Source organism: Triturus cristatus, chromosome 4_1 (assembly GCF_964204655.1).
Source record: "Triturus cristatus chromosome 4_1, aTriCri1.1, whole genome shotgun sequence".
Lineage (NCBI taxonomy): Eukaryota > Metazoa > Chordata > Amphibia > Caudata > Salamandridae > Triturus > Triturus cristatus.
In genome coordinates this window covers 994,962,414-994,977,796 of record NC_140585.1, presented here as the reverse complement: position 1 = coordinate 994,977,796, position 15,383 = coordinate 994,962,414, and the positions used below count along the sequence as shown (strand labels likewise).

The 15,383-nt window shown below is 40.4% G+C and overlaps 1 protein-coding gene across 1 annotated transcript in view; it reads right to left on the bottom strand.

Annotated features, from left to right (window-relative positions):
* The window catches only part of OTOGL (otogelin like), a 939,358-nt gene that overhangs the window by 715,419 nt on the left and 208,556 nt on the right, over positions 1–15,383 (bottom strand). Inside the window, exons 21-22 of the mRNA XM_085653920.1 lie at positions 14,111–14,276; positions 7,393–7,467 (exon numbers count right to left, since the gene is read on the bottom strand). Of these exons, the coding sequence (XP_085510046.1) occupies positions 7,393–7,467; positions 14,111–14,276 (241 nt within the window). The remainder of the gene's footprint in view (positions 1–7,392; positions 7,468–14,110; positions 14,277–15,383) is intronic.

The window sequence follows — 15,383 nt, the reverse complement described above, 5'->3', positions numbered from 1 at the left end:
AACCTCCGCAATCCATAGTTTACTACCACCCACCCTGCCCCTCCCCCTCCCCACGTCACCGCCCTGCAGTTACTCCTTCTACCGACCGCGGCTGCTTCTACAATTGGGATCTTTTGTTGGATAGATATATAGATATATATATATATATATATATATTTTTATATATATATATATTTTCTCTGATAAATAGGAATTGAGTCTAAACCAGAGATGTAGGGAGGCTTCCGAAGACTCATCCATCGACCTCAGCTTCAAAAAGTCCATATGCAGTAGAGTAGACTTTCTGGGCCATGCTCTTAATTTTCAAACACTCTTTGAACTGCAGCTAACTCCTTGCCCATTCTCAACTAGACCTTTTCAGAAAACATGGTTTCCAGCAATCACAGGAGGCAACTAACTTGCTGATTATCAAGTAGATGTGTGATTACTCTGTAGTGCAAGGGGTTGGTTTTACTACCCAGGAGGGGTCTTAAACTGAAAGAAATCTATCCCTCTTCCATCTTAAATTGTGGGGTATAGCATATGAAAATGTCATATTCTCACAGGAATAGGCTAAAATCACCTTGAGAGCACACTACCGGGAATGTTAGAAAAATAAAACACAGTTGAATCCAAAAAGCATAGCTTGTGAGGTAGTGGTGTATACAATCGATATTACACACCTGTAAACTTAAAAACCCTTTGCTGCTGCTGCTCATTATCTGAACCTTAAAGAAGAGAGGTGGCTCAAACACCTGCTACACCTGCACAAGGAAATACAAGGAGAGTTCTTCTAATCTCAAATTGAACTTTTGGCCGGCACTGGCCTCACAGCACTGTTGAAGGCAGTCTCCTGAAAAGACTTCCAGGAACAATGAAGGCTTGCTTTGTTGTATAATATGCAAAGTGCTGCAAAGCCTGCCATCTGAGCTTGGAAGTGCCTGTAAGCTGAGAAGTCTGAGAAGGGAGACACCCTGGGTCTCAATGAAAATGCAAGTTGGCTGGTGCAGCAGTGGAGGGACTTTGAAACCCTGTAGGGACCCCCTCCCCCCCTAGCTACTGTGTAGTGGATGGACCTAAGTGGAATCTGGCATCATGAATTCCTTGACAAACCAATATTTAAAAGTGCCTTTCCCTCTGATTCCTGCTTCATTTCCCCAGGACACGACGGAAAATAGGAGACTTCTCTACAAATATGTGAGGCTGATGTTTTGGATTAAGAATCAGATCCCAACAACAGACAGCACTCACTGCAAGAGAATAATTAACCAAGTGAACATTCGATCAGCATTTGCCAACTTTACATAAGAGTGTCAGCTATTGAAAGGCACATTTTCTCATGTGGAGTTTCTCTTCTTGGCCATGACCAGCTCATAAAGTCTTTGAATCACAGACATGGAAGTTTCGCAATGCCCTAACGGACACATCCTTTTTGTTTGAACCAAAGGGCAGATTTTACTCCAAAAATGTTTCAACGTATGTGGGTAATATCCTTGTCTAACGAAAGTTCCAACTTTAGCCTAACCATTCACTCTCTAGACCACCCTAAAATTTCCATGCAGGGTTAAAGCAATTCCACTTGAAGTGGATTATAACTTTTACCAGAAGTCTGTTTACAGAGATATAATTACATGAATGTTCAAAAATGTTTAATATAGCCTTAGAGTCCAACCTAGCGGCTCTATCACCATTAAAGGCCTGCTTCAGTGTTACAGGCCAGAGTCGAAGGGCTCTAAAGATATTAGAACATTCCGCCTACATGGCAGAATGCTCTAATTTGTTAGAACAAAGGCCTCTGGGAACCGGAGGGCGCTTTAATTCCCTCGGGCGTCAAGAGGCCTTTGTTCACAGCAGCAGCTGTGAAAGGAAAATAACATTGGAATGTTGATGCTCCGGGCTTCTACCAGCCAGTAGAAACCCGGAGCACTCCATTGTCTACAATGGAGTGCTCAACATTCCAATATTCCAATATAGCCTTATAGCCCACCGTAGCGGTCTATACTGGCCATTAAAGGCCTGTAAGGGAGCGGGACTGTAATGGCCGGTATAGCCCAGCTACGAAGGGCTATAAGGCTATTAGAACCTTCTGCCACTAGACGGCAGAATGTTCTAACAAATAAAACAAAGGCTTCTAGGAGCCTGAGCGGGTTTAAATCCCCTCGGGCTCTGAGAGGCCTTGGTTCACAGCAATAGCTGTGACCAAAAGCAACATTGGAATGTTGGTCTTAGGTCTTCCGGCCCGTAGAAGCACAGAGCACTCCATTGTATTCAATGGAGTGGTCCACATTCCAATGTTCTAATAAGCATTAGAACTTGCAAAACAAAATCATTACAACAGACACTCTAATGTGTTTGATCAACTATCTGTTAAGTGCAGCCAACCAAAACAATAATCCTAAATGTAGCCCTACTCTAACTCACACTCTTATCCATGCCTCTTATAACTAACCTTACCCCATAGCTGTGTTAGCATATTACCCCTTTATTTTATTTTCATTGATGCGAGCTAATATTACTAATAGGAGTAAAGATATCTCTCTACAGTGGAATCTCATTGTTTTTTATAGGAATAGTTTTTCGGTTTAATATCTCCTTTTACCAGTTTTATGCACCATGCCACATGCACATGCCTTGCGTCTCAGGTCACGAAACTAAAGGTGAGTCATGTATAACTAAGAGTCAAATGGTTTATTCTTATGCTTCCTATATTTAAACAGTGTGGGACCTCAATCAAAGCTCACATCAAGCCTGTAACTTTTTTCTCGCTAATCCTGCAAATAAAATACTTGGTATTTAAAAACTAACAATTTATCGTGAAGTTTGGGTGACATAAACACCTGAAATGGCATACAACACAATGTTCCAATGCTCGTATAGGGAACTCTTTGGATACAGAACCTTAAATATGGAATATGTTGATTAAATCTCTAAGTAACCAAATTGCTCAAATACTAAAGTGTCAAGATGAGACACAATGCTAGATTAATCACTCAAAAGCAGGAATGGCTTCAAGCACAAGACTAGATGGCATGGCATTTTTGAAAAAGCATTGTGGGCATGGAAAAGAAACAGGAACGAGATAGGAAACAGGAATATTAGTAATGAAGATAACATTGAAGAATTAGGGGCAAAAGGTTACAATAGCAGAATGAAAACATAAGAGAGGGGTTTCTTACATTATTAAAGAACACTACTCTGTTAATTGATATTCACCCACATTATTTAACCCCAGGTCTCAAATTTAACCTGGGTGTGAGACAGAAAAAACAAATGAAAGGTGAATATGAATGCCTCCTCAACCCTAAATCTCGTATGTACATCTTCATTGCAAAATTCACCATATCCTCTCATCAGGTAAACTCTATTTTAGCATGTTTTTAGTCCAACAAAACCATGCGGAACCTTCTTACGAGATGGCTTGTGTCACGTTTGCACCACGCAACGTGGTACATGCGCAGCACAAACCTTAAGTAACATTTATGAAGCCACGTAAGGCCACTGTGCATGGCCCTGAGTGGCTTCATAAATCTGCAGTACTGCAATGCAGCGCAAATCACTGCATTGCCTTAGTCTGCCCTGGAAAGGCGTTCCCAGGGTATTGTGTGGGTGTTCCAACTCACATGGGGTGGCTTATTTGCTAGAACCCTGCGCCGCCAGAGCGTTACTTTTTGTGACAGTACAGTGACACAGATTACAAAATCATACCTATGTGGCCACGCAAAGCCACTATGCGTGGTTTTTAAATAGCCTCACATATATGGGGTAGGGCAAAGCAACACAAATTGCTGCTTTGTCTTACTCTGCACTCAGAACGTATTTTATGGGCATTGCAGTGGGTTTTCGCACGCAACACCCATGGACTTTGACGATGCACCAGACCATGCAAACCTAAGGAAGTGCCAAATCCTTATGCCTACAGAGGTGTGGCATAATGACGAGAAATATCTGTATTTCTCCTCATTTTTTAACTCTATGTGTGCTACATTCTGCAGCACAAATAGAAAGAGGAAAACACCTCTTAGTATTGTTTCTGTACAGGAAAGTGCCCTTTCCTGCACACATAAAATCCTGCCAACAACCATGGTGCAAGAGTGCCTGCGTTGGCGCTAGGCTGCCGAAATGGCACGTTGCAGGGGAATGGACAGAAATGCACCGTATTGCCTAAATAGGGTGCATTCCTGCCCTTTCACTTTGGTGTAGGGCAGCGCAGCAAGCTGACTTGCTACGCTGCCTTACGCCAAATCCCTGAGGGCCATAGTTTTTGATGCATTCCGAGATTTATCAAAAATGGTAAAAGTTGAAAGGTGCCAAAAAGATATGCCTTCCCAGGAAAGGTATAACGAGGTACCATGGACAAATATCTTAATTTCTCCTTGTTGCTTCCTCTTTCTGCACAAACATAATCCTGCATGCAAAGCAGGCACTTTTGTACCATGGTGCAAGGGTGCTTGAATTGGAGCTGGTACAGGAATGTTTAGTTTTTCCTTAAATACGGCACATTCCAGCCTTTTCCTGTCATGCAGTGCAACGCAGCAAGGTGACTTGCGGCACTGCGCTGCATTACAAGTTCTGATTCTCTATAAAGCTTGATGTTAAACCTCAGACAAGCTATATTGTTTTAGCTCCTTGGATACCTTGTACACCCTGTCATCCATCAAACACTACTCTGTTACTCCTGCACTTGGTGCAGAGATTGATTGCAGTATTGTACGTCATGTGCTAAAACAGTGTACACAGTCCAGTCCCTCAGTTCTCAAGGAATGTTATTCAAATATTTAAAAAGATGAGAAAATGGATGTTTTTAATCCTATATAACATAATGTTATTATGAAGCCTCATTATTTCAGGTATTGTCTTGCAAAGTGTAGTTTCATGAAAGAAAGGAATCGAAAAACATTCTCACACTTTATTTTTCATATAACCTCAAATACATATTCTGATCTGTTTTGACAGCAATTTGGTCTTATTATCTTCGAAATCTCTTAAAGCTGTCCTTAAAATCCCAGCATACGCGGTGTACAAATGTTGTTGATACTTTGGGTCAGACTTAAGAGACGGCAGAAATGGGGTGTGTACCCAAACTTGCTGCTGTCCCATCTCTTCCACACTTATTTTAGTGGTCAGCAGAATGCATTTTTCTTGACAGCTGAAGCTCACTGAGTGTGTTGTTGAAAAACCTCCTCGGTGGCCCAGCATTAGTAGAAATCTCATTGAAATGTCAGGCCTTCCAGTCCCATTCGTTCCACAGCCTTTCCTACCCACAAAGCAGATTATAGTTTTGCTTTTTAAGGCATGCCCCTATTTAAGAGTCTGTTTTATGAAAATAACATAAAAGAGCCAACATATGTAAATGTAATTTGATATTGCGCTTGAATCACCCTGGGAGGGATATCTCGACACTAAGCGGATCAAAGACAGAAGAAACGCAGAGTTAGAACAGCACTGTCTTGAGCTTCTTTCTGAATTTGATGTGATCTGTACATATACAGATGTAGTAAGGCAGTTCATTCCAGTATGAGTGGGCAAGATGGGAAAAAGACCTACCCCGTGCTCTTATCTTTCTTACACATGGGACTGTAAGCATGGCTTTGTCGCTGGATCTCAAAAGCCTAACTGAACAGTAGTGTTTAAGCTTCTGGTTAAGGTACCTGGGGTCTTTCCCCATTAGCGACTTGTGAGTGAGGCAGCAGATTTTAAAGATTATTCTTTTCCTTACTGGCAACCAAGGTAAGGATCTCAGAAGAGGTATTGAGCCGGCACCAGAGGGAAGACCTCAAATGAGACAGGCCGCTGTGTTTTGCACAGCCTGAAGTTTAGAAAGTAATGTCTCATTAGCAGAAGCAAGTAATGTGTTGCCATAATCTAATCTGCTGATAATGAGTGCCTGTACCAAGGTTTTCCTTACCAGGAGAGGAAGAAAAGGGATAGCTTTCCTCAACAGGCGCATCATGTGCAAACATGTGCCGATGGTAGACATAACCGGCTCTTTCATAGTTAAGGTTTGGTCCAGTCGGACAACAAGATTTATGACTACCTGTTTAGGTATTGGTGCAGAGCCAAGTTTGGCAGGCCACCAGTCAGCCAACCAAAGCTGCAATTGCTATCACCCCTGTCACAAAACTTTGTTTTGCTATAACCAGGTCTTTCTCAAAGGAGATGACCAACTGTGTGTCATAAGCGTAGGACAGAATTTCAAATCCGAAGGATTTGATGATATTGGCAAGGGGGAGCAATATATATGTTGAAAAGCGTAGGGTTTAGACAAGAGCCCTGGTGCACTCCCTTGTCTATCGGAATGGTGCGGGATTTGAAGGAGTCAAAAGAGATGGTTTGGGTTCTGCTATTTAGAAAGTCAGAGACCCAAATTTAGGGCTGTCTTGTAGATTGCAATTTCGTACATCCTTTGAAGCAACATATGATGAAACACAGTGTCAAACGATGTGGATAAATACAACAGCACAAGCATAGATAGTGTATCAACATCAAGAGCTAGTCGTATGTGACCTGTGACCACCACTAAGGCAGTCTCAGTGCTGTGTTAGGATCAGAACCCAGATTGTGATGTGTCTAAAATTATGTTGTCCTCTAAGTAATCTGAAAGTTGTTTGTTAATTTGATCTTCCAATAATTTGCCTAACAGTGAGAGCAACAAGATGGGCCTATAATTTGTGAGGTTTGTGGGTGAAATATTGGCCTTCTTGTGTATGGGCTTAACCTGCACAGCTTTCCAGACCAAGAGGATTTTTCCAATGTTTATTGATAGATTAAACAAGGAGCATATTGCAGGGGGTAGCTGATTAGAAAGTAGTGCTGAATTTCTAGGACAAAGATCAAGAGGAGAGCCAGATTTAGCAGTCACAAGAAATCACTGGGTTAGTTCTGGAGTAAACGAATCGAACTTTCATAAACTGCGATAACAGTTAAGGGGAGGAGAATTGAAGTTGAGCTTGACGTAAGTCTAATCGAGTGAGCTGGAAAAGTTCTGTTAAATAAGTTTGATTTTGTCTTCAAAAAAGTCTGCTAATAAGTTGCACAATTCTAGTGAAGCTTGAATTTCTTTAGAGTATGCGTGGGGATTAATAAAACCATTCAGCACTTTAAAAAGCACTTTGGATGAGTTGCCTGCTTTGCTGATTCGGTTAGAAATTTAATATTATGAGCAGTTTTGATGTTTCTGTTGTATACAGTGAGAGATGCTCTATAGGCTTCCTTATCATTATAAATATAGCTCCACCATGCTGTCAAGAAATGGCGAACCTGTGTCTCTGTGTTTTTTTCCACATGAAGCAGCTCATAGCCTGTACTCGCCTGGTTGGCTGTGGCAGGGGCGGGCCTCAGCTGGCCCACCAGTCTTTAAATAGCCTGCAGAGAATGTTACAAAGTTTTGCTTAAAATCATTATGCAGAATCTTACCAAGAGCCTGATTGTATTGGCACAATCTCCCCAGGTTGATAGATTCTTCCCCTGTGGTAGCAACGGCAACTGGATCTGTTGGAAAATCATCTTCAGTTAGTACACGTTTGCATAATGACACTCCTGACACTGTACTACTGTTCTAGTTGGCAAGGATTTTACTTTGACCAAAGTAAAGTCTCCACAAGAGATCGTGATGTAAAAAAACTGAAAATGAACTATAACTTACCAGTTTAGTAGCTATACAGACATTTGTTTAAAACATCTATCATTAGTTTCAGTGTCTTTGGTCAAATTTAAAGATGCTGACTCTGTCAAATTTAGGAATTCCAAATTGTTCTATAGATGTCTGCACAGGTATCATATCTACAAAATTGTCTAGATACTAAGGCGGAGTTTTGGGTCTGTTTTTCCCTCTAAGGAATTGTATATTAAATAAGGGGTTTTCGATCCATTGCGTGAATCTTCCTGTAGCATACATTTCATGATTGAAGTCTGGTTCCTGTGCAATATGAAGTGGGGATTTTTCATTTGCATAGGAAGATCCTTTGACTTGTGTGTAAGCTCCATACTAAAGAAGCAGGCCTGAGAGAATAATAGCACTTGGAGGCAGCCTGAATCTGCACCACCAGAGAGGAAATCAATGATCAGTGCCCCTTGAGTGCTCTTTTGGGCTGGAGGCAATATGTCACTCGGCATCTTTGCAAAAGGACGAGGTTCTTGGTTTTCATTCGCCCATGGTGCTTTTCTAGGCTTCTTCCAAAAGCACAAACTTGAATGTGAATCACTATTCTGTGTTCTTTTGTTATATTTTCTCCAGTATAGGCCCCAACTTCTCCGAATTAGTGCAGTACCTGCGATTTTTCTTGACGTGTCTCATGGCCATAGCCTGCAATAGGCTGCACCGAGAGAAGGTGTGAAACTGTGCAAATAGGGGTTTGGTAATTTGGGGCCAAAGGCCTTTAATCAATTACAGGTAAAAAAAAATCGAACAAATTAACAGTTTTTTTGCTTCTGTGTTCATGTGTACTTTGAGAAGAGTTTCTACCTGCTCTTTTGGCAACATTATTATCTATCGGGGGCTTGCCCGTGTTGGATGTCATGGATAATCCATTAGTCCATTATACCACCTTACCCTTCCCCCTGTGTAATGAGTACTATTATATCTTGCTGTTAGTGTTTAAATGTGTAGATCCCATTTAAATGTACTCCTTTCTAAAAAAGGACAAGCTATTTTATTTTTTTCATTTACTTCAGAAAGTAAATGTGTGAAGTGGACTCAACATGACTTGACTTCAAATTAGAGTTAAAATTAAATAATTTAAAAGAGTCCAGACAGATAATCTTACAGTAATCTAAGGTGATTTATGACTATAGCTTAGTAATGGAGTGTAGTTTCCATGTTCTCAATATAATTAGGGTCCTGTAAGAACCTGTATTCTTGGTGCTGTTGACTTTGAGTACTGGGAATTGCTAAAAGTCTCTCACATGATATGTGACCAATTTCCACCCGTGAGAGTTGTGAAAATATAGCACTCCGGTTCTCATTAGCCGTGGGATAGCTAACATAAGCCTAGACAATCTGCATCAACCATGAAAGATATGCAGGATGTCCACATAAATAAACTAACATAGAATTACATTTTTAGCTATTCAGTGGCTAGCCTAAAAGTCTGAAAGTATCAGTCCCTCCAAACATACTTTAGATATTCGTACTAGCGATTCTGATTCACATTAAAGAAGTTCTGTATGCCTGTGGTCCTCGAACAACAGGGAAGAAATGTGTCTCTGCTAGCAGTAGGGGAGAAAGTCTACACATCTACAGTCAGGGAGGGGGACTGATCATGATTTCCACATGGCAGAGCCTGGGAGGGGACGCAAAGCTCTCAACACCAAAGTAAGGGTCCGGTTTCACAGGCACATTGCAGGTAGCACACCAACAAGGTATTCTAGTAGGTTAGTTCCAATCAATGAGGAGATTCGCGAGCTATAATATAATAGACAATAGTAGCTTTTTAATCTGGACTCGCATGGTTGAAATTTTTATTAACCCAGATCAGGTTAATATTGACAAAAAATGGATATTTAACGTGTTTCCTCATGAAAGACTTTCACAAAGCTGTAGAAAAATATTATCGGGTTGACAAATAAATCCATCGGGATGAAAACACGTTGGCTGTAGGATTTTTTTATGTTAACATTATTCTGGTTGATGGAATCTCTAACAAGAAAAAATCTACTATTCTACATTTCATTATAATATACCCTCTGAATCTCTTCATTGAGGAAAACTAATCGCTTAAAAAGAACTTTGTAAGCATTCTTCAATCGATGTGTTTATGTTTATGAAAACTGATGTTACAATCACTCAGGGTACGCCACTGGAGGGACACAACCTTTACAACGTGGTCATTACACCGCGATACCATTACAATGCGATTGATACAAAGACAGCATTATTAGTAGGGGGCACTGAGGTATTGGAAATTAATTTCAACACCTTCCCTACTGTTGCGCAAACTGGAGTAAGAATAGTAAATAATACTATTCCTAAGTCCAGCGCACCTCCTAGTGGAAGTCGTTGTAAAGACTTGCAATGTAAATGCATCGCGTACTAACAACGCGGTCGTTGTAACAACCGCGTTGTAAAGGCACGCGATGTAATACATTGCGTAGTAAAGTGCTATATTCCCATTGGATGTGTGGTCTGTTGTACACTCTTTGTCCTTCAAAAATAGCACAAGTAGATGAAAGTGTAATTTACGTGTGCTCACAAGGTTCTTACAATTTCTTAATGTTTGTCTGCCATAGATAAATGCATTTTGTTCATTCAAACTTAATGCCTAGATAGTTATAGTATTCTCCTAAACTTTATTTATTGATATTAAAAGCCAACATCTCTGTGGGAGTCAGAGTTTTATAAATGCTCAAAATATTGGTGCTACAAATATTGCTAATAATTATATGAAGAAACACTAATGTTTGGCCTCTTTATGTAAATTAAGTAAAAGAGTTTAGGTAAGCATAATATTGTATGAAGGAAAATAAAAATATATTATAATGTGTTAAAACTGATTCACTTCCTACCCAAGCAGCAAACTTCCGCCTCTCTCTGTTCCACCTCATCTGCTCTTAGCATATGTGTGCTGTTCCAATTTTTTGACATAGGCATACCACTCTTTCTACTTTCACCTATGTTTTGCCAATTCACTGGGCACTCTACAAACTAAGTTATATTGGAGACACTGACATACAGTATGCCTATTTCTAAATCCCTATATAAAACTATACAATGTGCCTCAACGTATGGCCCACTCTTCATTAATGTAGTTGATCAAACTATGGTGAGTGTTGATATTGTGAATTAGAGGTAAGAGTGAGCATACTAGGCCTGACAAAGAGAAAAGCCCCGGGGTCAGACGGGATTCGCCTGATCTCTATATCGCCCATGTAGACACCTGGGCGCTTGTCCTTACTGCTGTTATTATTGCCTCAGTCCGGGCTAGCAGCCCCGATTCTCGGGCTTTATCGACCATAGTCCCAATATTTAAAAAGGGCGATCTGGACAGCACCTCATGTTATAGGCCCATTTCCTTACTGGACTCTGTGGTGAAGGTAGTGGGCCGCATGATTCTTGATAGACTGGTATATTGGGCGGATGAAAGTAATTTCTTAACTGAGATTCAATATGGGTTTCACGCCGGTTGATCGACTGTGGAGCAGTGTCTTAATTTGTATCTTGTTTTGAACAAGTATACAGTGGCTCGTGCCTGCCCTATATACCTAGCCTTCATGGACCTGTCCTCAGCTTTTGACTGTGTGAACAGGTCCAAGTTATGGCAGCTGATGTCATCTGTTGGCATTGACAATAACATCATCTGGTTTTTGAGGGATCTTCATCGAGATTCCAGGGCAGTTACGTCACTCAAAGGGGTGTATCCTTGCACCCTTCCTTTTCAATTTATATATCAATTCTCTAGAGGAGGTTCTCCTAGATACTAAAGCAGACGTTCCTCAGGTAGGCAAGCACAGTCTGCCGGTCCTCTTATATGGGAGCGACGCAGTCCTCCTGGCAAGGACTGCAAGGGGCTTACAACTTCTTCTCAACTCTTTTGCCTCTTTTATGGAGAAGCTGGACCTATCAGTGAATCATTCTAAGTCATACATCATGCAAGTAGGCCCTGGTAAGGCGAAGGCAAAGCAGCACATTTTTAAGTTAGGATGTTCGCCAATACCTAAAACAAATGTCTTCTCCTACCTGGGAGTAGTGTTTGATGACTCCCTGAGTTGGTGCCCCTTGATTAGCCGCAAAAAAGGGGACCTAGTGAAAGCCTCTGCAGCCGTCTTTAACTTTGCAAATAGAGTGGGAGGGAAACCAACAGGGGCCCTCTAAAAGATTTACAAAGCAAAATGCATTTCTAAGGTTAGGTATGGGAGTCAGATATGGGGTCATATTGAGCTTGGGGCCATGCAGAGCACTGAGAATATATTCCTGCGAAGGGTTCTCTCTGTTCCGCAATGTACTCCATCTTATGTTGTTCACAAGGAATTGAGGAAGTCCTTCCTTGCTTCTGACCTAGCTTTCTGCCCTTTGTCCTTGTGGCTCAAAATTTGGTCAAAGCAGGAGAATACTCTTAGTAAAGACATCATACGGGATGTCTTTCTCTTGCTCATGCATCGCGTACACGCTGGCTCCAGTATATAAGAGCTGACTTCGCCAGGCTAGGAAGAGTAGACCTTTACACAAACACAGAGGGTATTTGTAAAAGGTACCTCATCTGGACCAAGGAGGGTTTTTTAAGAAATTGTCATTGTGATAGAGAGGACAAGAAGCTGTGTAAACCGAGTGTGCGAAAGTATGTCATATTGAAAACTGTGCCTACCACTGAGCCTTATCTTCTAGGGCTCAAACGTATTTATGACCGTTTTCAATTGACGAGGTTCCGGCTCTACCTCTTTCACCATCTATTGGCATACCCCCAAGTTTCCCATAGAGGTCAGTGACTTATGCCCTGTGTCTGCTACGGAGAGTCTCCTCAGGACATGATTCCCTTTTTAATGTTTTGTACTTTTTATGTTGTACCCAGAAAGTTATTTATTATTCCAATTTTTAAAAAAATGGGTTTTAGGAGGGTGAGACCAGCTTTTATCTTTTTACAACTTCTTTCTAGTGATACTGTTTTGCACACTCTTGGTTTTTTACAGGATGCCATTAGACTTAGGAAAAGCCGCAATTGATATTTTGCATTGCAAATCATGTATTTTTATCTTGTGTTTTGATTACTCAGACTTTATTACATTTGGGAATTTGTAACTTGTATGATGGTACTTTGCAGGCTGTTTGTCTTTTATGATTTTATGCTTAAAGCTGAATAAAGTTTGTTGATAATGATGAGTGTTGATATTTAAGAATGTAAAATAAGTCAGTAACTTTTTGAATTGCTAGATATATGTTTAGGGTGTATTGTGTCAGCCATTTCTTTACAAACCTCTGGCAAATAGGTAACAATTTGAGCTCATGCCTACATACTTGATAAGAACCTATTAGCACATCAATAATGAAGGTGTTGTCCTCTATGATGCATCAAATTTGCCACCATGAAGGTTTCATAATGGATGGTTAAATTAGAAACCAGAAACATAGTTTTTAATTAGTATATTCTAGTTGTATGGCTTGTTTTAGCTGAAATAAATACATTTGACTTGATTTGATAAAGGGTTTTATCCGGGCACTATGGAGTCTTTGGGTGCTGTTAGCACCATTCAGCAAGGGATCCTAATGAACACATTGACAACCATGATGTGTTTTTGGACAACATCTCGTCCTGTGTCTCCTCCTCCCTGACAAATAGGTCAATTAAGCCAACGTGTCCAAACCGAGTATGAATTTTCAGACCTTGTACTAACGACATGTGTCGTGCCAAGCGTCAAAATGTCTACATGAAGCTACTCAAAGATGTGGTGAACCAACTTGACATCTTTCTTTAGTACTTTGCCATTTCTATCAATATACACATTACACTGTCATTTATTAGAAGGGTCCAGTGAATTAAACATTTCTACTTTAAAACATCAGAAGAGCTGTGTTTATTCTTCTGTCACTAAAAATCTGTTACTCACCAGCCCATTGCTGAGCAGCCATGAGAATAGACTATCCCAAACTCACCCAACCTACTACAACCCTTGGATATCATAGGAAACCATCTTCTTACTCAACCAATATATCAATAAAGCTGAGAGCACTGTCAACTATCAACCTTATCCTATAAGAACTTTACAATCAGTCATCCCATCCACAATCTTAGTCATACATTGATGAGGTTTCACCTGGACATTGGATGGTCAGCTTGAACTGGCTTCTAGCTTCCACCACAGGCATACTGAAAGCAACATTAGATAGAAGTGTTTTGCCATTGAGAAAGACAATAAAAAGAGGATATAATTCTAATCCAAAATAATCAATACAGTTGTCACCCGCAGGCCAGAATCAAACAATAAATTCCCTATAAGGCTATCCAGTACACCACCCTCAATACCATTTCATAAAAAAAAAAATTTGGTTGGTCCACAGATTTATGACGTTACCGCCTGCTTACTCTTAACGAACACAGAGAAAAAAAAAACCTTTAACACAATCATTCACTGTGTTCAACTCCATTGGAAAGCCCCTCATCTAGTGACTGCTTAATACAGTGAGAAAATAATACAAATGACTTACAATGCCACACAAAAGTTAATTGATTCTTCGAAGTATTTTCCGTCAGGACAATTGCAGCCTTCGATACATTCAGGCCCGCAAACCTCCTCAGTGGAAAGCGAGGAGCAAGAACGCCCACACGATGAAGAACACTGGTGATACAGCATCCCATGTCGGCATATTACACCTGAAAAGGATTTTTTTTATTACATTAGGTAAGAAATAACAAAACAATAAAATAAAGAATACATTCAAAGTTTCAATTGCACATGTAATCATTTTGCCCAATTAGAGATATACTTTGTTAGACCTGTCAGCCTTAAGATGGTCTTCTCTCAAACCTTTTGCCTTGTCCTCTACTTTTTTGCTGAAATTTGTTTTGCTGGCCTTAGAAATCTGTTTACTTTACCACTTCTAACCAGTGCTAACATGCTTGTGCTCCCTCCGTAAAAGAGTGGCATTAATTTACTTATAAGTCCCTTGTAGAGTGGTATACCATATACCGAGGGCCTGTACATTAAATACTACTAGTGGGCCTGCAGCACTTAATGTGCCACCCACTTAAGTAGCCACTTAAACATGTCTGCCATTGCAGCCTGAATGCAGTGTTCCACTACTAATTCGACTTGGCAATAAAATCTCTATACCAAGCCTTAAACTCCCCTTTTATTACATATAAGTTACCCCTAAAGTAAGCCTGAGGTAGCCTATAGGGCATGGTGCATCGTAATTAAAAGTTAGGACATGTACTTTTAGGTTTTACATGCCCTGGTAGTGAAATACTCCTAAATTCATGTTTCACTACAGTGAGGCCTATCTCACCTATAGGATCACATTAAGTTGCCTTATTACATTTAATTAAGTGCTAACTTTTGATTGGGAACAGAAATGCATGTCCTGTTTGGTGTTTGCTAATTTGTTATTAAAATCTTCTTTAGTGGTAAAGTTGGATTTTAAGTAACAATTTTGAAAATACAAGTTTTAGAAATGTGCCATTCTCCTGCCCAAGCCAATTGGTGCCTGAAATCTGCCTCAGGTCACATGACTGGGTTGGCAAATGTCACTGTAGAATGATATTTTGTAGTAAAGTTGTGTTTCGTCCACATATAGTTGATATTTCACACTGGCTTGGTTCGGGATAACTGTGAGGGGTTCCATGAGGAATTTAAAAAGGGCTGGAGCATGGATGGAGCCTTGTGGAACTCCTTGTGGAACTGGTGTAGGTTATGAGAGACAATTGCTGATTTTTATTTGTTGAGAGTGATGTTGTAGATAGGACGTAAACCATCTCAAG